We start from the raw sequence: 20,236 nt of genomic DNA, 5'->3' as shown, positions 1-20,236 counted from the left end.
TGATGGGAGCACTTCACTGAATTCAAGGGGCATTTTTCACAGAGATATCTGATACATACTTCTCCAGGTCTGTGTGCATGCAAGTGTGAATATTTAATAGCAAATGTGCTATGAATGTTGCTCTCCTAAAAGACTTACGTTTGTAAGCTAGGCTTGTAAATGAGTTACTGTTTTGCTGCAGTAAATTCTATATAAATCTTTTGTTAAATTGTTTAATTTAAGCTATCAATTAAGTGCTTTTAAGTGCTGTTAAACCTTTGGGCCTAAACTGTTGATCAAGACTGGATAAATTTAGCTGTGGCTCTGAACCTTGTACCTAAATGGGAGCATCTTCCTGATTCCTTTTTATCCTTACCTTTTCCTACCCTAGCTCTTTTCTTCCCCCCACTCCCCCTCCAGCCTCTCATAGATAATTTTTGGGTTGATTTTGGGGTAAGATTGATTGATATTAGGTTTTAATCTGATTTTTTCTATGTGCTTTAGCTGTCCAGTAAGTAGTAGAATGAACCTTGCCAATTAATTTTTTTCTTCCTTTCACTTTTATATTAAATCTACTTTTGCCAATACATATGTCAGTGATTCTATAAGCAACCTTAAAGCACTCATTCATGATATTACTTGTCTAGCTGCAGCAAAAATGGAAGCCACAGATGTGGAGAAGGAGAAATATAGTTTTATTAAGTGCAAAAGTGAACAAAAGCCACAGTATAAATCGCTGAAATGACCCATTACCTCAAACCAACTATCATGTGAATTCACTTATACATGATGAGGCAAGTCATTACAACTACAATCTATAAAGGAAATATTAGCAGTTCCTTTTCTCTATGGACTGCCAAACAAAAATCAGACATTTCCAAGGTCTGATTAATGTCAGTAATTCAGGATACAAGAGCAATAAGAACAACATCTGGCATTAGTATGAGTATGTATATCCTTAATTTCCCTTGTCCTCCTTTACCACTGCAACATGGGCAGTGAGGATCATCTATAAAGTGTCTGTGTCATTATACCTCTCTGTGCAAAAACACTTCCCCTTTTACAGATGTTGAGTCATTCAATGTGCATCTGCTTTGCTGGCATTCAGAAAACTTGGGAGTTAATGCCATTTAGCTTTCAACCTTCCTTATGTATAATCCTCTGTTAATCTGTAAAATCTCAGGGCAGACAAATTCTGTATGGTGTCACAGGCTTTAGGGCATGTCTTCATGAGGTCTAGCAGGTATATGCAGTCATGTTGTCTCTCCAAGCTGAGGTGAGGGGGCATCCATGGCAAATTCAATTTCAATTTATAGCAGCTGACTCTCATAGAGGGTAGGCTTGGTCCAGACCTATTAACAAACCATGGGCACCATCCACAGTCACATGAGTAGTAAAACACATTTGACATGTAATGTTTTAGGCAATACGTTGATGACAGTATATGAAAAACTACATGGCTGAGGAGAAAGTTTAATACTTCAATTAAGTATTAGGAAAATTACTACCACTTTTGTAAGATCTTTGGCCAGAAAATTGATGTGCCTGGTATGTCTGATGGCATTTCTGTGCTGACAGAGAATGTTAAAACTTTCTGTGACTAGAGAACATGGGAAACACAGGTAAAGAAGGACTGAACATTGTGAAAGATTTGAGATTTGGAATGTAAAGGTACACATCTCCAGAGGAGAAATCCTTGTCAGTAAAAGCTTACACCAGAGAATGGCTTTTGCCTATGAACCATATTTACATAGCTGTTTAGTTGTCTGACAGAGAGGAGACCTCCTAGAGCTGATCTGAAGGTCCCTACAGATGTTTGCTTTATTTCTTCGTTCCTTTTCCATCTACCGGTTAACCTGGCAACAGTGTTGTCTCCATTTTGGAAATCTATACTTAGCCTTTTCTTTTATCTAAACATCTTCCAGAAACTATGCGTGATCAAAGGATATTTGACAAACAATGTTTCATTCCCATGAAACTTGAGACATTGTCATGACACCCAACACTCCAATTGTATTTTCAAGTGCACTGAGAAGGTAATGGAGCTCCTCCACCTCTGTGAATTAAGTGGCACTGTAAAAGAGATGCCTTCTCAAAACCAGCAGTAATGGCATACAAAGCAATGACAAGAATGGGCAGAGCCTTGATGATCTCCTAGCAACTTGACAAAAGATCTTCCAAAATTATTCTCCCTTGGCTTCTCCCCACTCATGCTAGGAGGAAATATGGTTCCATTTTATCCAGGAATTTATGTGAGCTCAGTATCTTCTGTCAGGCAGCTAATAATAAGGGAGGATTACCATAGTTTTGAATAGCTCTTCTAACATTGTTTTAGAAAATAATATTAAGACAAGGGTTCCAAAGGATTAGGAGTGTATATACATGCCAGAGACCTCATTTTCACCTAATTCCCCTACATGCAATAGCTGAAGGCAGCTCAGGGTATAACAGAATCATAGAACAGGTCTGTTTGGAAGGGACCAAAGTGGGACATCTGGTCTGACCTCCTGCTCAAGCAGGGTCATCCCAGAGCATATTGCACAGAATTATGTCCAGTCAGTTCTTGAATATGTCCATTTAGGAAGACTCCACAACCTCTCTGGGCAATTGGTTCCAGTGTGGTATCAGCACACATTAACAAAATACCGTTATTTCTATCCCACCCCCCTCTTCTCCCAGTCAAAATGAGCATTTGCAATCTTCTCAGTGAAATAGGATGTAAACAGCCTTCATCATACCTTCAAATGATTCCCAGTTGTACACCATGTATGATTCAGTAGTAAATACTGTTAAACCGTCCAAAACTGCCCTACTTTTTATAACCTCCCTTTTCTCTGTTGGTTTGGGTTTTTTTCTACTTGATGTTGCCCAAAGCCTGAATGCCAAGCTCTTTAAGGCAGGAGCTGTTTGGGTCTACTTACAATCCTTAGAAAATACCAAAATATAAAACAAAGAGCATCCTAATAATAAGAGATTGTAAATACTGGTTTATTTATTGAAGGGCCTAAAAAGCATATGCAAGTAAAAATAGTATCATTCTACATCACTGAAAATCATGAAATAAAAATGTTTTTCATTGTGCTTCATGCCATGTGCTAAGTCCTAAGCAGAACAAAACTTCTGTTCCTTGTGCAGATTGCTGAGGAAACCTTCTCTGGGATAGGATTTATCAATTGGGGTTGACGTCCTGGCCCCTGCAATGACTTCTGCATTCTTCTCAGATCTCAGAGCTGGCCTCTTAATCAACTATTTCCAAAAATATTAGATTATTTAGTTCTACTAGTTAGAAAAACACAGTTTTCTGCTACATCTTCAGTCTCCAGAATTGTTATATGATTGCATTAAAGTCACAGCCCTCAGTCCAGGGTTGAGCAGTTTCTGAGCCTGATTCAAGGTTACTATAGTGCCCTTTGGTCTTTGTCTCGATAGGCTTTGCTGGCATCAGATAACGAAGGTTCTTCCAAAATCTGGAATTCACGGGAAGAGATTTATCTTTTTTCCATTTCACCACCCTCTTTGATGGTAAAAGTGACAGTGATTCTGGCAAGAAATTGTAGTCACTTATAGGCATATATTCAATTAATATGATCTTAGTTTTCCTTTCAACTAGAGCTTTATGAAGTCCACTCTCAAGTTCATATATGGCTCTGTCAGAAACGTAGTTCTGGCTCAGTATAATGATTAATCTTCTGCTTTTATCAATGAATGAGTGGATATCATCAACAAGTGCTGCAAATTAAAGATAAATTTATTGTTATATTAAATTGAAAGGACAGGGACAAAATCAACTTATCTTTTAAATTCACATATGTACTAAAAATGTCCCTCTTATAAAGTGACAGTGTGTAAGTATCCTGTCCTTATGAAGAGATTAATATGTATTAAATATTCGGAGTCTCCAAAAATTAACTCAGGTACAGTGAAAGATTGTTCTCTAGAGCAGACATAAACGTACTGATAATCTCCATCTACCCTAGACTGCTGTCTGGCAGTAGTCACATGGACAGAAGGCAACAGCAAAATTAGGTTTCCCCCAACCAGACATCTCTTTGCTCTTTCCTAATAGATACCATTGGAGTGATTCCACAGAAAGGCACAAACAGCAGCTTCTCTCCAAGTATTTTGTAACCCTGGGGTTACACCTTCCTTTATGACACCAAACATCCAAATCTATTTCCAGTAATCCAGGGCTGAGAAGACCAGCATGTGATGACAAAAGGAGTGCCAACTGTGTTTTAGATTGACTTTTGGTATGAAAAGTGATGAATGAAAGTGAATGGTGATATCCTTTAAATATCAAATTGAATTTTCATTAACAGCTTCCAGTGCTTGTTTTAACACCAGGGGACAGAGTCTACATAAACCAGAGATCTAGAAAAACATTACTTGTAGAGAAAGGCAAAGCAAACTGCATAACTAACCTAAGCAAGAGAAAACTGAGGGTAAAAGGAGGGTATGAACAAGGGTATTACAACACCAAAGGCTCCTGTAAAAAGAAGGAAATATTCTATTTTATGTGTTCACAATGGATCAGAACAGAGAAAAGGAAATAATCTAAAACTATTGAAAGAATCAGACTGCACACTTCAGTAAACAATTTTTTAATACTTAAAGAATGAGAATAGGTAAGAAGAGAAAGGGCTTGGAAGAGCTGTGGCTCCTCTCAGGATAGAAAAAATTTTCAGGAATGGATATAAAGGGACAAGATCCTGATTAATGAAGGAGGGTAACTGATCCTCTTGTTCTGTGGTTTGCACAATGAAATTTCATTCATCAGCTGGATCTTTGGACTAAATGGAAACTCATAGTACCTTTTGTCCAAGGAAAAGGCAGGTGCCAGATACATCCATAGGCCAAACAAAATTCCATTTCTTATTTCTATTTTGTTATGGCACCCATTTCATCCAGAAAATTGTTTCAACCATCACATCGAAGATACAGAAAACATACAAGTTACCTAAGAATGACTAGTACCAGAGTCATCAGCTGCTCTGTGCAATAAATGTGAGTTCATTCATTAGCCCTCAGCAAAATCAGAGCAAAAGCACTGTTACTGGGAAAAATGTGATATCTTCTGAGTCCTCACCTTAACTTTCTTGATGCTTGCTCTTTGATCTTTTCATCTTGATTCTTTACAATTAGTGATTTACGTATGCATGTGTGAGGGTATATGAATTCATAAATATAACTATAAAATGTGTAAAATGTTTGCAACCAAACTTTGCATGCACACAGTCCAGATTAAATGAAAAATGTAACCTTTCAATGCACAACATGTGACAGAATTCCTTCTAATTATAGACTTCTACCTTTGTGTGAAAACGATGAGCCTATTTAATGACAAGAATATTCAATACACTTACCTCCTCCAGGGAATACATCCCTCTCAAATATGCATAACTTGTACCCAAAGTTTTCTTCTAATATCATGGGCAACACCTTCAAAGCAAATTCTCTCTCTTCTTCAGTAGGAGAAACACAGTCTTTCAGGTAAGACACAAATGCATCATATTCTTTTCCATCTGAAAATAAATCAACAATTGTTGCCTTGTTATCAACCACTAGAAATCCAGTATCTGATTCACCATTCTGGTTTCCAAACTTAGTATCTCCATGGTAAAGCATCTAGAAATTCCTGATCTTTCTTCTGAAGACTTTGAAGAGTCTTCAAACACTCTCTTTGAGATTCAAAAAAGAAATTTAAAGTTGATACAAAAGATTCTGATTGCATTTGAAAATACTTGAAAATATTTCCTTTCTACATTAAGGTGCTTTTTAAATAAAATCAGATTAATTTAACCATTTAATGTCACATCTGTGAAAATCAAGATATGAAGGGAAGCAAAAAAGATGTCTGTTAACTGAAAAAAATTAGTTGTTTTTTTTTAATTGCTGTTTAAGTGATGTTGCAGATTTCAACATTAATTGTACACTGTGTAGAACAGTATCAAGTGGAATGGGTACTGGCAAAAGAGAGAACAAACCAGTTAATTATTTTTGTTATGAGAGTATGGCATGTCTGGTCTGGGTTGGGACACTAATTTACAGACAGAAAATCAAAGACCAATCCAGAGGCCAGGTCCACCACACTGCACCACAGAGCAACTATCAGGGCTGATACACCAGCACATATGCTTTTGCTTGTTAAACTGCACTTCTTTGCTTCCCTTTCTGAATACTTTACTGCATGTAGTTCATAAGAGAGAGCACAAAGTAAACACCATGAAACCCACACCTTCAAGAGCTCTAGGAATAGGAAAACCACTGCCTAGTACCCAACAGGCAGCTCCTCCAGGGCAGCACAGTCCAGGTCCTCAGAGACCCTCCCTGAGTGAGTGTAAGTTACTGTGGTAGCTGATATCAACAAGTAGATAACAACACTGGCAGGCTCCAGTTACATCCACCCATTATCCAAAAATTTCCAAGCATTGCAGTTTATTCAAGTTATATTCAAGCTGATTTAGAGACCAAGAAAGACCAAGAAAATCAGACCCATATATATAGCAAGTTTTGTCACCACAATTTTCAGAAAAATTATTCCTTAAATTGAGTCATTTTCATGTTTGCTTGCTGTGAAGGCCACAGAGATGCTGCCTGGTAAGATACTGGGACTGTGCACTCCTGCTCTCCTTAAGAGCATGTAGTGACAAACCTATAAATGTGCAATGGCCTCTACAGCCAAAGAAATATTTTAAGCTTCACCTCACTGAAGGGCATCAGTGAGGTAAAAATGAATTTGTGTCGGTCTGCCTATCTGAAAACTCCAGAGTGTTCATCCTCTTCATGGACAACTGAAAACCTTCATGGACAACTGAAAACCTCTCCAACCCAATCAACTTTTGTGTTTTGCCATGAAGAACATGGCAGAACAGAGCTCATCTGAACAGCATCCAACCACATCCCTTCCAGTGCCTGCTCCAGAGGTAGCTTCTCCACTCTGTTTATCTGCTGTCATTGCCACACATATACAACAAACACATGTTAGCACCTGACCATCAAGTTCTTTTTTATATATTCTTTGTTTTTTCTCACACTAGTCCTGGATTTAAGATAATTTTTTTTTATCTTCCTCAAAGCTGATTTCTTCATAGAACCTGCCAGAAAATATTTTTCATCGATATGCTTATTTCAATGTCAGCATTAGCAAAGTCATACCTCCAGCAGTATCATCTCTCCTGCAAATATTTCTGTAAAATAGAACGAAGTCGACCCTAAACATCACAAACACAAACACCACAGCTATGGCAACAAATGGAAATAGCAGAGCAAGGACCATTGCAGTGGTAAATACGTGCACTGGCAAGTCTTGGATCTTCCCTGGAAGAGAGAAAAAAAGCAAATTACAGCCTTAATAAAGAGTATTATCTAGCAAGTTTACTGTATCAAATACTGATGGCACTTAAAAATCACCTAAAAAAACCCCACAATGTTGATGGGAATCCTTTCCTGCTAATGGTTCAAGCACATATACATGTCACACTAAGAGAGAAACTAGAAAACATCCTTTAATGCAAAAACAGGAGAAACAATCTTGGACACAAATCACATACAGTTCATTTGTGTGTGTGCAGGTTATGTGAGATCAGGACTGACATTGCAGATCCTCATGGATGTACAGCATCTTAAAATGATGGTCACTTTTGTGATGAGTTTCCTTCAGGTTTTTTATTATTTCTTCTTATTATCTACCTTTCACCCCTCTCTCAGTCCCATCCATAAGTCCTTAAAGTCCCATTTAATCTCTGGCCAAGATACTTCTGCATTTTTTTGCTCTAGTCTCTTTCAGGCCTTTCTTCATTATTATTATTATTATTAATCTTTGAGGGTTTTAGTTCCAAAAACAGATTGTTAACACTTAAATCTTTGTGAAGTTTTTACAAAGACATTCTCAAGACATGCTCATTGTAGTCTGTATTTCTTTTGCTTTGCACTCCTCCTCTCCCTGTCTGAGAGCAGGAAGAATCACCCGGGGTTGTTAGGTCCAGCACTAGATGTGTGAGGGCCTTCATAAGCAGACAGTATTTGGAGCAGTGTTTTGAAATGCCCTCAGGATTGAGAAGACTGATTAATAAATTATTTCTAGATTATGCCATACCTTTCTTCAGTTTTACTATTTTTATCTGTGTGGTTTCATCAGCTTGCAACCTGCAGGTGAAATTATGATGCATGTCCTCCTCTCTTACTTTTTTAATCCGTAGGAGCCTTGTGATATAGAACTTGTTTCCCAACCTGCAATAAGGAATGGCATTAGCAACACTATCTGTGCAAAAACCTAAAACCACCTGAGAGGCAGATTTTGAGTAAAAGTTTCTGGAGAAAACACTCAGGGTGTGTTTTTTACTGAATTTGCAGTTCCACAAAGTGTAGGACATTATCACATACTAAATGCAGCATTTTCAGGAAACCTACTGTAGTGTTTTGAGTTCTTCTTCACATATTGAAGGTTCATTCTCAGGGATACCTGTGCATTGTTCTGGAAATGTTTGGTTAATTAACCAGTAGAGGCTGGCATCTTCTTGCATATAATCACCCAAGGAACCTGTGCAATTGAATATCTCTTCTTTACCTAAAAAAAAAGCATAGCATGCGAAGATTTAGTGAGAAGTAGTATTCATGTACACAGCACAGTAAAGCTTTCCAGAAAACATAACCTATAAGCTGAGCTCCCTTCTAAATTTTGTAGCCCCTGCTCAATGTTTTATAGGTGTTACACCTGCACTGGTGGTGGCCTCAGCAATCATGCATTGCAGCAGAGTGACAATCATCCATTGCTTTCTCTGAGATTAATCATCAAAGCCAGGTGGGTTTAAATACACCTGAGAATTTCAGGCTTTAGAAACCTAAAGGGAATTGGACTTGATGATCTTTATGAGTCTCTTCTACTTGAGATATTCCATGATTCTATAAACCAGACTGTGTTCTGCAGTCTGAGAACAGAAGAGGAAAACCTATCACCAGTGCTCCAGGGCCAGGTAAAAGTAAGTAACTGGTAAGGGGAATTGCACACAACTAATTGTAATATGGAAACTATATATGATTACTGAACAAAACCAAAGCACCTGCTGAACATGCACAGAACAAATTCTTATCTCAGTATCGCAACTGGAAATTCCTGAACAGATGAAGAAGTCATTTAATGCATCAGCTACTTGTTCCATTTCAAAACACTAAGTGTAACTGAGAGAAGCCACCCCATAAAGTTCCAATAGGTTCAAGAAATTGCAAAACTAAGAGGACAATTATACACTTGGAATAAATAAGGGCAGAAGACTGCAGCTCTGGAGTGTGAGATTTTTTAATTCTGCCAAGGGAAGCTTGACCTGAAGCTAGCTGCAACTACAGTTTCTAGGTTGCAGCATCATTTCTAGGGAAATTGGTTATTGCAGCATCATTTCTAGCAACCAGAATGCTCTTTAAGCCAGGAAAAATGCATGTTATTCCTTCTTCAGACCATCATGCACAAACACTTTCCACTAAGCAAGGCCTACCCAGCAATTCTCTAAGAGCACACAAAGCTTCTCAAGACTTATCAGATACTTCTAGAACCTTCAAAGCAAGAGCCAGCTGAAAAACTGGCCATCATAGATTCAGACCTTAGAAATCCAAATTACAGTTGCACAGACCTAACCTAGTATCATTGGCCTTGCAACTCTAGCATTTCCACCATACACAACAGTTGTATGGAGAAAAATATCATAGAACACTATCCTAAGCAATGATAGATTTTAAAGATCATGGACACAGCTCATCCTAAATTCCCTTCACTCTCCACCATGCCACCTGTCTCATCACTCAGCAGGAAGTTCAATGACCTTATCAAATGATCCTATCAAGGCAGATAAGGGATGGAAGACAGGTGTTGTTGTTTTATTTCTAGAGTCTCATATTGTTGTTATCAGATTTCTGAAGTCCATACCTCCTCGGTGCATTCTTACAGCTGCAGATCTTCACAGACTCCTCCTGCATGCTGTTCTCTCCCAGGTCAGGGCTCCTCCAAGGCTCTCCCTGACCAGCTAACCCACCCCCTTTTATCCCAGTCATCTTCATTGGTCACAGCTGCAGTCCAATTAAGGACATCACAGCTGCAGCCCATCAAGGGCAACCAGGACCTCCCGGGCCAAAGCCTATACACAGATATTCAAGTACAGATATTCAAGTACAATGCATTTCCTCTACTATAGACAGGTACTTCATAAGCATTTGATGCCAAACCCTGCTGACTTCTAAGGGCTGGGACAAGCACAGTAATGAGGAGGAAATGTGCAGAAAGGGCATTCTGGGAGGTTGGGAGGTATGGGGCATCATAGGATTGGTACTACCATTGGGAAAAGGACTTACCAAGCAGTACTGATAGGAAGGAAGGAAAATTAGGTAAATGAGATACAGGTATGAGCCATAGAGGGAGTAAGACTTGGAGAAAGGAAAGATTAGGTAATGAGAAGAGAAGAGAAGAGAAGAGAAGAGAAGAGAAGAGAAGAGAAGAGAAATTAATTACAGCCTCAATCACAAAATACTGGATCCTGTCCAAGACTGTGTGAAGCCTGCAGATCATTTTATCTAACCTACTTCCAGCTAGAAGCACAAGTAAGGTCTCTTGACAATACAGATATAAATGCACACACTGCCAGGGCTGTCACACGTCACACTCCTCATTTCCCTGAAGAATAACATTCTCAACCACATCAGGTAGCAGCAGGATTACTCATTACTGCTGTTCACTGAGTAAACCATACATCTTTTACACATTCCTTCATGAGGTTTGCTATCTACAAAAGAAAGCCATGGAGAGATGTTTTATCACCACCTTCTCTTGCAGGCTGTAGCAGCAGCCTCAGCTTCAGCCTCTGTGAAAGGGTACATTTAATGTACTTGTGTATCAATCATGGAATACATTAGGCAAAGCATTACCAGATGTGATGTTAGATCCCATACTGGATGATGCACAATTAGTTTGATTCCACTTATCCAGACCATCAACCATAAAGAAATCAGAAAAAAGTATATAGGTAGAGTAGCTACTTCAAAGATATTTGTATTAATTTCATACCTATTTCTGTTTCAATTTCTTCATCACGTCCAACTATCTCCAAAGTGAAAGCCTCTGGTGCATCTAAAATAGAATTATTCTTATTGAAGTAATACCTCACCTGTGTTCTTCCACAGTAAAAGTTACATAATTGCTCCATATGTAAAATTAATCACAAACATTCCATTCAATTCACAGAACAATATCTGGGTTCTGGTGTTACTGAGTAGCTTAAAACCCAGTATGTCTTGTTGAATTTTTTTCACATACATATATATACAGAGTACAATCTGCAATAGTTGGAAAGGCTCTTGTGTACAATTCTTAGTAGTCTGTATGGCTTACTTAGAGCAGCTATTTTGAAAAAAAAATAAAACTGTAGGGAAAACATGCTAAATACATTTTCCAAAACTGGTAATATCTCAACTTCCCCTTTTTTACTTCTCAAATTATTCTGAAGTAGTTCAGATTACCAGACTTTTTCCCCCTGGTATATATTTATCAAACAAGAACTGCAATTTAAAATCTCCTTAGTTAAGTGAACAAAAATTACACTTCAAAATTTCAGAAAGCTTTCTTACCTTCTTCTACTACAAGTTTAATTGTATTTGTGCTGTGGTATATTGTTCCTTCATGACTGATTAAAATTTTACAGGTATATATCCCAGAGTTCTGTACTGTTAAGGCTCTAAAATGTAGCTCTCTCTCTGTTTCATGTTCATAATTCTTACAGTCCTGCATCAATAAAACCAGAAAATACTATTCTGCAGCAAACATGCATTCAAAATATTAAAGAAATTAAGTTTGTTTTTTTTTTTTTTTGAAACAGTGCCGCCATCACCTTTTCACACTCTCAATTACATGTATCTGACCCAAAAGAAGTGCAGGCCCAATTTTTATTCATGGTCACTTAAATGCAACATTTGAACATTTAACCCATTAGAAGTTGAGAATACTGCAGTTGTGGAAAGCTTAACAACCTGTGGCCCTATCCATCAATGGTCCCATCCTCCCAGGCCCCCAAAGACAAGAGAACAGGGCTGTAGCTCATTCTTGCCACGCTACTCCAGATGCCTGTACTACATCAGTCAAAATCCCTTCCTGAAGCTGATTGATCTTGGGGTAAACAGGGCCTGTTACTCCAACCAGGAGACCTGAGAGGAATAAGGAGCACACCCCAAAGAGATGATTTGCCAAAAATGAACAGAAGTGGATCTGTTACACACTGTTCAGAAACTGCAAAATTGAAAAGTTTGCAATTACTTTGCAAGTACATGCCAACTGTAAAATAAAAATCTTGGCATCTCATTTAGCATCAGTACAATATCTGTATCAGCAAAGTAGCAGCTGGCTAAACCAGCTGCTGCCAAAATCAGCAAACAGACATGCACATCACATCTTTTATCATTCCAAACTACTAGTTTAATAACTTCTGAAACAGGTATTTTTTTAAACAAATTGGAAAGCAGACAAAAGCTTTGTTTTGTGTATCTGTCTAAAGTTTTTCCCCCTAATCCCATGAGAAATTAAGGCTTTACAATATTTGTAGATGCTTCTAAAAATTTGTTTGCAATTAATATTTCCTGCAATCAGATGTTTTGTTTCTACAGCCAATGATTTGAGTGACACTGTTTCAGTAATTACCTTATACCATGTTATGCTGTCATTTTCATGGACAGACAAATCGCTGCATTTCAGTGAATGACCAGTTCCAGCACTTTTAATTTCTGTAGTTAAATGATTTTCATTGAAACAGCTGCTTTTATTTCTTTCAAGTACATTCAATGTCCACTTTTGAATTGTGATATTTTGTTTTCCATTGCTAAGAAAAAAAAATATCAAAATCAGTTTTAGGAGCTTTCTAAAATAATGCAGCTTGGTGAGTTACAAAACACAAATTCTCAAATACATCTGTTAGGTAAAAAGTACTTCTACAGTGAGCAAATTACATTTATTCCCCTTATCACTTTCCCACTCCCAAATAAGTGTAATTTCCTTTAACCAAACAGGTTACCTAAACTAAATGCACTATCACAAGACATTTGACAATACAATTATATCTATGGAACATGACAGTATATGCTACATTGACCTGAACAAGGATGCAACAATCTGTGACATCATCCATAGCTACATGACAGCATCAAAGAATTTTGGACCTTGAATCAGCTGAAGAATTTGCAGGTTTAATTTCATATGTGTTGCTAAGATTAAAAGCCATGACAGAAAAATATATTTGTAAAATTAGAAATGAGATAGGTCATTGTTATTTAGATATCTACTAGCTTCTATCCATATATTCCTTGAAAGAATCAGATTATAGCTGTAATTTCACTGTTTGATATATCCAAATACATGACTACCAAGGGAAAGGAACCTGAAGAACTTTTATTTGGCAAAGTTAGAACTTAAGAGAAAGCCATATGCTGCTGTCAGTTAGTGGGTGAGATTCTGTCAGTTAATGGGTGAGATTTTGCAATTAGTGCATAGAGCTCTCATTTGTTTTCTGAACAAGCAGGGCCTGACAAAGGAAAAGCAGCAATCACAGAGAACTTCCCTCCAATGTCAGTCATGTCTTCATAAATATGTTTGAATCTTCCTGCCTCCAAGAAAAGAAAAACCAATTTCTTCCAGAACTGCAACTAGTCAAGAATTGTTTCAATGAGAAAGTCCAAGAGGACAAAGGAGTTGGAATGGAAAAGCATCCCTGGTGAGTACATCAGCTTAAACACCATTCTTGACATGTCTTTTGAGTGTACAAGATTCAGAAGAGCTATCACAACATCATTTTTATTATGAATTTAGACCAAGTCTTGGGTTGTTTCTTTTCTGCTTTTTAAGCTCCTGAAACAAATGTATTTATGTATTCTGCTCACCCTCTTTGCATTGTAGCCCTTTTTCCAGCTACAGAGGTTCTCTACTCACTTGAGATGTTCATTACTCCTAGCTGTAATTGACTCTTTAAACCAAAACATAGTGGTTTTGGTAAATGAGCTAACTATGCTGTCACAAACAGGAAAAACCTTACCAAAGCTTTTCCATCAGAGACGAGCTCATGTGGGTATTCACGATGGGTGGAGGTCTTCTCACCTATTCTTATTTACAAAACACTTTATTTACACATTTAAATCAGAGCTACTAATCACAGTCAGCAGTGGGACCACATCAGAAGTGACCCTATTACAGTGCAGTTTATTGGGCCTATTTTACATATTTTGTTTAGGACACGATCACCTGTGACCCAGAAAGGCCTTTCCCTCCCTGACAGCAAAGGTACCTAAGATAAGTTTAGGTGTGGACATAAACATTAATTCCAATTAATTCCACTGAGTCTGTGTGTTTCTTTAGGCATCACTGCTAATCTGAATACTGTCAGAGAATTAATTACAGACCGAGCCATGAAATGCAAAGGATTTTACTCGCTAGATTCAGCAGATGAAAGAAAAAGGTCCGTAAAGCCACATGTTCTCCCCATCACTGTTACTCCACAGAGGATTTATTCTGTGATCCTATCTGGGAAACCACTCAAAGGGGATCAAGATATTCTACCTGATGAGCCAACATCTGACAAGGAGAATGCCCCTGGAAGGTATTAAAACCATACCAGTGCAAAAAAGATGAATTTTTTCATACATAATTTCTAGTTGTCTGCCATGTAGCATGGTTTTCAACACACACACACACACACACACACACACACACACACACACACACAAAAACCCATTTAGTTGGATTTTTTAAACTGCTAGTGTCTGAATTGCTATATATTTTTATCATTGTTTTGACTTGTTAAGAGTCTCCAGTGATATTCTGTCAGGAACAAAACCATTTCTGGTTTAACAGCTTTTCAATCTCCCCCCTCAACAAACCCACCAAGAAGGAACAACAAAATCCAGCTTGACTCAGAAGATGATACAGGGAAGTGAAAGCCCTCAGAGAATATAAACCAAGCTTACTGGATACATAGCCAATTCTAAGTAATCCCTTAGCTGTTTTACTGCAACCAGCCAGTGTTATCTCATATTGCAATTTTCTGCAGAAGCTATCACTCCACTTTCCAAATTGCAGTATTAACTTTATATGTACGCTCCCATGGCTTTCAGTTGTTCTAAACATATTGAAAAATTGAGCAATATTTGGATTTTAAAATTTATCATGTGTTTATCATGGTCCTCTGCAGTTTTTTGGTTTTTTCAGAGACCTCTAAGTTCTCTCAATTTCAAGGTTACCAAAATAGAGCAACCTGATGACCTGATTTTTTGTACTCTGTTTTTCTCTTTGACAGCCACAGGATACAGGCTATAAAAAAAAAAACATACAAATTACAAATCTTTGCAAAGACCTGTGACACAGTTTTTGCTGCTTACCACACTTACTCTAAGTTCAGTTTTTATTTTCAAGAATGTTGCTGAAGATGGACACATTCAGCCTATATGTGATGTCCATTGATTCCTGAATTTGTATCCTAAGTCTAGTGTACTAACAAACACATGTGAGCATGTCAACACACATATATGCACACTTCAGCTGTCTATGTATGTCTCAGCAGGACACATCTGGTTTAACTGTAAAACTTCTGATTACTCTTTAAGCAAAAAAAAAAAAATGTGGTTAAAACATCATAAAACCATTGTTACATTACTTTCACCTCTTGCTTCTTACATACTGTCAGTTGTAACACATCAGAAAAAAAAAAATCCTACAAAAAAAAATCCTACATTTAATTAGTTTGCAAAATCTGTCAACATGTTGTCTTCTTTTCTTGAAAATCTGCAGTATATGTAATTGTCACATTTTTCCCTGAAACTGCCTAAAGTTATAAAATTATTTCCCATGTAGCTTACAAACACCTAACTCTAAATTAAATAGTTTAAAATTAACAATATAAATAAAAATATACTTAGCATATCTTCTTTCAAAAGTAAAACTTTTAACCTACTATAAATACTCTGAAATTAAAGTAATTCCACTCAGGCATTTTTATTAAATCTTAAACAAGTACAGTAGCCCACAACAGCCCATAATTTTTCCTTACAGAAACTTCTAAAAGTCCTCTGTCTCTGCAGTAAACAGTTTTTGCAATAACCTTCTGTATTTACTGAAATACAACTCATTTAATATGCCTGCCAATACTGAGAACCACCATATGAACGAAACCCAAGATCCCATTAAAATCCCATGAAAAAATCCCCTAATGCCTATTGTTCCAGCAGTGAGACCTGTGAAGAGTTTCCACAGGATTGCCAGATTCTGGCATCATTCTGATCCTAACAGAAAATATGGGCCTAACAAAGAAATCTAAAAATTAAAAAAAATTTAAAAATTAAAAAAAAAAAGAAGAAAAGATGTTTCAGAATAAGAAATTTTTTCCCCAAAAATACTTTCTTTCAAAACTGACTTTTAAAATGCAGCATGTAACAGTTCTAGAAGACAAGACAAAAAAGGAGAAAATCAAAACTCTCAATTCCAAATGAATGCTTTGATGTAAACAAAACTTTTTTCTGAGTTTCTCTCTTAAGCAAATGAGTAAATCAAGAAATTTCATAAAAGATTCTGACATTTTTGTTTTCCAACAAGTCCTCATTTTAAAAAACTTTATTTTGATAGTTTTACTTCAGTTTGTGTCATCTCCTTCTGTACGTGAGGCTGCTTCCTTTGGTTTTGAGGTATACACTTTTTCATAGAAATTTTGTAGAAATCTCGTGACTTACTGTGGATTTACTGTCATTACCCCACGTCCTTAAAGTAATCAGAAAACCACAATGATCATGAATTAAAGCTGAGGTTATCACAGCTCTCTTCTCTTTTGCCCTTTATGAGTATTTAGGACTCATTATGGCAGTCTCCTTCAATAGCCTGGCAATTCAGGTATGACCTCCACCTACCTTTCCCCTTGCCAAAATTAGTCAGTCTGCATTTTGTGACACTAATTAGGTGGCATTGGAGTGAGTTTTTAGATTTAATAGCTTTTTTGTGAAGTGACCATACAGAAAACTGATCAACACAACAAAACAGCACAACAAACTAGACAGACTACCATATTCATCATCCCTAAAGAAAATCCTCTTGAATTTATCATAGATGAATAGAATTTTTCGTAGTATTTACCCTACAATTAAAAATATTTTGCATTTCATATACCATGAGTCAGTACTTTTTAAAATAATACCAGTAAGGAGATAACAGTAATGATACATGGAAGAATTTTTTAAAAACCAACATTTTCAGCTTCCAAATTGACTTGGAAGTTACAATTGAAGTCTGTCTTAGAACTGTAAACTATCAAACTTGAGATATTTCTGGAATAAAGTGGAGAGCATTTTTTCAGTATCCACAGTCCCATCCCCTTTATAAACCTGCCTAGAACCTTAAAAATATTACTTGGAGAACAGCACAAATCATTACATGCAAGGTGATCTTCTTCAAATTAATCATTACTTCAAATGTAAATGCTGAATTATGGGTTAGTCATAAGAACTCAGTGCTGCAAACTTTTGATTTAATCCCTTTCAAGGTGTTCCAATGAAAATTTCCACCAAATAATGGAGGCCCATCCTCATTTCTCCTTTTAACCCATGGTGTTCTATAGCAGTAAGAAATCAAATCCAATTATTTCATTTGTTCTTTGAATGGCTCCATGCAGGCAAAGGTTTGCATAGAAAGCAGAATTCAGCTATGCTATGTTTAATCTTTACTATACAGTTAGATGATTTGGCAAGCCTCATAGCATGAGATCCACTCAACACAGCAAGCAAGAACAAGTCTGGGGAAGAAGACAAGCAAATGTCTCCTTTTTCTTGGCAGTGGACAGAAGGGTTGCCTGACACTCATTTTTCTTTGGTAATTAATCACAAGCCAGCAAAAATGTTACCTGCCTTATCAAAAGGTTTACAGAACACTTAAAAGGCTGAAACTCCTTATAGATATTTGTAAATATTTCAGGTCTACTTTGATAGTTATTGTGAAATGAAGTGGGAAATGACACTGCAGTTAAAGCAGTTCCCTAAGCCCCTTTTATATGAATGCCACTAGCTATAAAAAACAAGACAAAGAAATTATCTTCATCATAGATGTGCACAGGCAAGACATTTACCCACTGTGTTGTGTACCCACCTGTGAATGACAGAATAATTCCCAGAGTCACTGAGTTCAGCTGGCCAAAACTCCAGAAAATTCATTTGTGAAACAATTCTGCGTGTTTGCTTTATCACTTGCTGCTTGCCAGCACTTTCTTTATACCAGTTTATTGTATATGATTCTTCCTGACAATGTTCTTGCCTTGACTCAAGATAACAAAGGAAAAAGTATTCTCCTTCCAGAATATCAATGGAGGCACGAAGGGGACACAGTTTCTCTTCAGAGAAAAGGGAAAAAATATATTAGGAAGCCATTATTTTATTATTTCAGAAAATTGCATTAGCCTGACTTTAAAGTGATTTTCTTGCTGATGGCATTTTATGAAAAGACTTCTTTCAGCAAAATGGTTAGGCAGCATTTATTTATTTATTCCTGCAATATTTGCTAAAAAACAGCCTTTTTCAAGGTTTTATTTTATCTTACCAAAGCAACACCAGAAGGAGAAAAGGACTGAAAATAGGACATTTCCCTATCTCTATGATTATTTCACATGAGTTCAACAGTGTCAGAATTACATTGGCTCAAAAGGCAGAATCTGGCCCCACTGTACATTAAAGCAGCTGCCACAAATGGAAGAGGAGAGGAGAAATTCTTCACATATGGTTTGACTTGACAAACATGTTTGAGATAAAAGCACAGATCCTATAAATTAACATTTGCATTTCCTTATCTTCTTAATTAAAACTGAATAATTATGTAGATATATTTCTGAAAAACTTCAAATATCTTTGGAAAACTGCCTTGGAATGAGATTATGTGTGTAAAATTTAGTCTTCAAGTCTGCCTTTCCAAACAAATTTCCCAAATTTACTTTTGCATACAAAAGTTATTAAAAGTACGGAAAAGGAACGATGATCAAGGATTAAGAGTCAAAAATAAAATCAGACTTCAGACTCTCTTTCTCCTGAGGTTCTCAGAGATTAGCAACTATTGTGACCACACTTCTGAATGGCACAAAAAGAAGCAGACTCTTTCTCTTGTTTGCCATATCTCTTCATACAGTTATGGCCACATACAACATCATCAGGTTTCTCCAGGTAGCATCCTTGTTTTTTCATTTCATAATTTTGGTGTTTAGGACCAAATTTCCCAAGTCTGGAGCTGGGCTGTAATTGCCAAACCTTGGCAATTACAAGGTTTGGCTGCAAAAACAAAACTTGTCCTACTCCAAGCAACTGTCAAGAAGCTGGCACATATTTTGAATGTTCTATTATTGAATTGGAGACTTTTACTTACCAGGGGCAGATTCCATGATCAACGTTACTAAAAAAATCATCAGAATCATTTTCTTGAGTTGCTTCTCATTTCTTCTCCAAAAAAAAAAAAAAAGAAACTGAATTGCTCTTGCTTGTTCTGAAAGCCTATTAAAAAAAACCAACAAGATTCACAGTTCACCACAAGTCCAGTGAAACAGATTTCTTTGAGCATGTGAGCAGTGTAACTATTGCCTGCTGCTGAAGAGGGCTTTCCAAATGGGAAGATACATATTTTTATCATAACAGCTATTTTCATACATCAGGTCATGTGTCTAGATTTTTCTTTGCAATTTCATTTCAAATTCAGAAAGCACTGCGGGATTTCCTTGTGCCATTTTCTTATTTCATGGATGCATTTTGCAGTATTACAAGAGCACTCAAATCCTGAGCCAGCAGATATCTACCACAGGACAGGACAGTGCTTTTTTTTCCCACAAAGAGAATAAACTTTGCAAGACTGGACCTTGTAGAAACAGCCACTGGAAACTTCCCTTGCCTTCAATGAGAACTGCACAATGGTGTAGATTGAATATGTTGATGGCTAACTTTGAGCCTGTTGGAAAGCAATGGGACGTGTAATTTCTTTCACAACTTGTTCTGTGGGGCAATAAGCTCCAGCTGAGAGTGCTAACATTTCCACTGAGGGGGAGGACAAGAAGCAGCCTATATTCACTTGCTTCATTTGTAGTCAACTGATTTCAATGGCAAGTGAAAAACACCACTAAGACTGGCTTACAGCATATTCTGAGGTTCCTCAGAACAGCAGGTACCAAAGACAGAGCTGCTTCTGAGACTCAGCCTCTGTTTTGCTTACAAAGCAGGTGAGATACACAATCAG

General features: G+C 37.1%; 1 protein-coding gene across 1 annotated transcript; it reads right to left on the bottom strand.

The window, feature by feature from the left end:
• Positions 1-2,951: 2,951 nt before the first annotated feature.
• On the bottom strand, positions 2,952-19,427 carry IL18R1 (interleukin 18 receptor 1). Its single transcript, XM_066571589.1, has 10 exons — positions 19,379-19,427; positions 18,119-18,359; positions 12,650-12,827; positions 11,587-11,740; positions 11,027-11,089; positions 8,389-8,545; positions 8,075-8,208; positions 7,135-7,296; positions 5,343-5,501; positions 2,952-3,708 (listed from the first exon to the last, which is right to left on the bottom strand). The coding sequence occupies exons 1-10, from the start codon at positions 19,425-19,427 to the stop codon at positions 3,308-3,310; spliced, it is 1,698 nt and encodes a 565-aa protein (XP_066427686.1). The 3' UTR covers positions 2,952-3,307.
• Between the last annotated feature and the right edge of the window lie 809 nt (positions 19,428-20,236).

The sequence above is a fragment of the Molothrus aeneus genome, chromosome 2 (genome assembly GCF_037042795.1).
Source record: "Molothrus aeneus isolate 106 chromosome 2, BPBGC_Maene_1.0, whole genome shotgun sequence".
Taxonomy (NCBI): Eukaryota; Metazoa; Chordata; class Aves; order Passeriformes; family Icteridae; genus Molothrus; species Molothrus aeneus.
The sequence above is the reverse complement of the archived record's forward strand: the minus strand, read 5'-3'. Positions and strand labels throughout refer to the sequence as shown.

Coding starts and splice junctions, on each gene's coding strand:
- IL18R1 (XM_066571589.1), bottom strand. CDS start 19,427: ATGATTCTGATGATTTTTTTAGTAACGTTGATCATGGAATCTGCCCCT. Junction 18,360..19,378: donor GATCATGGAATCTGCCCCTG/GTAAGTAAAAGT, acceptor TTTTCTCTGAAG/AGAAACTGTGTCCCCTTCGT. Junction 8,546..11,026: donor AGAAATTGAAACAGAAATAG/GTATGAAATTAA, acceptor CTTTTTTTTTAG/GTAAAGAAGAGATATTCAAT.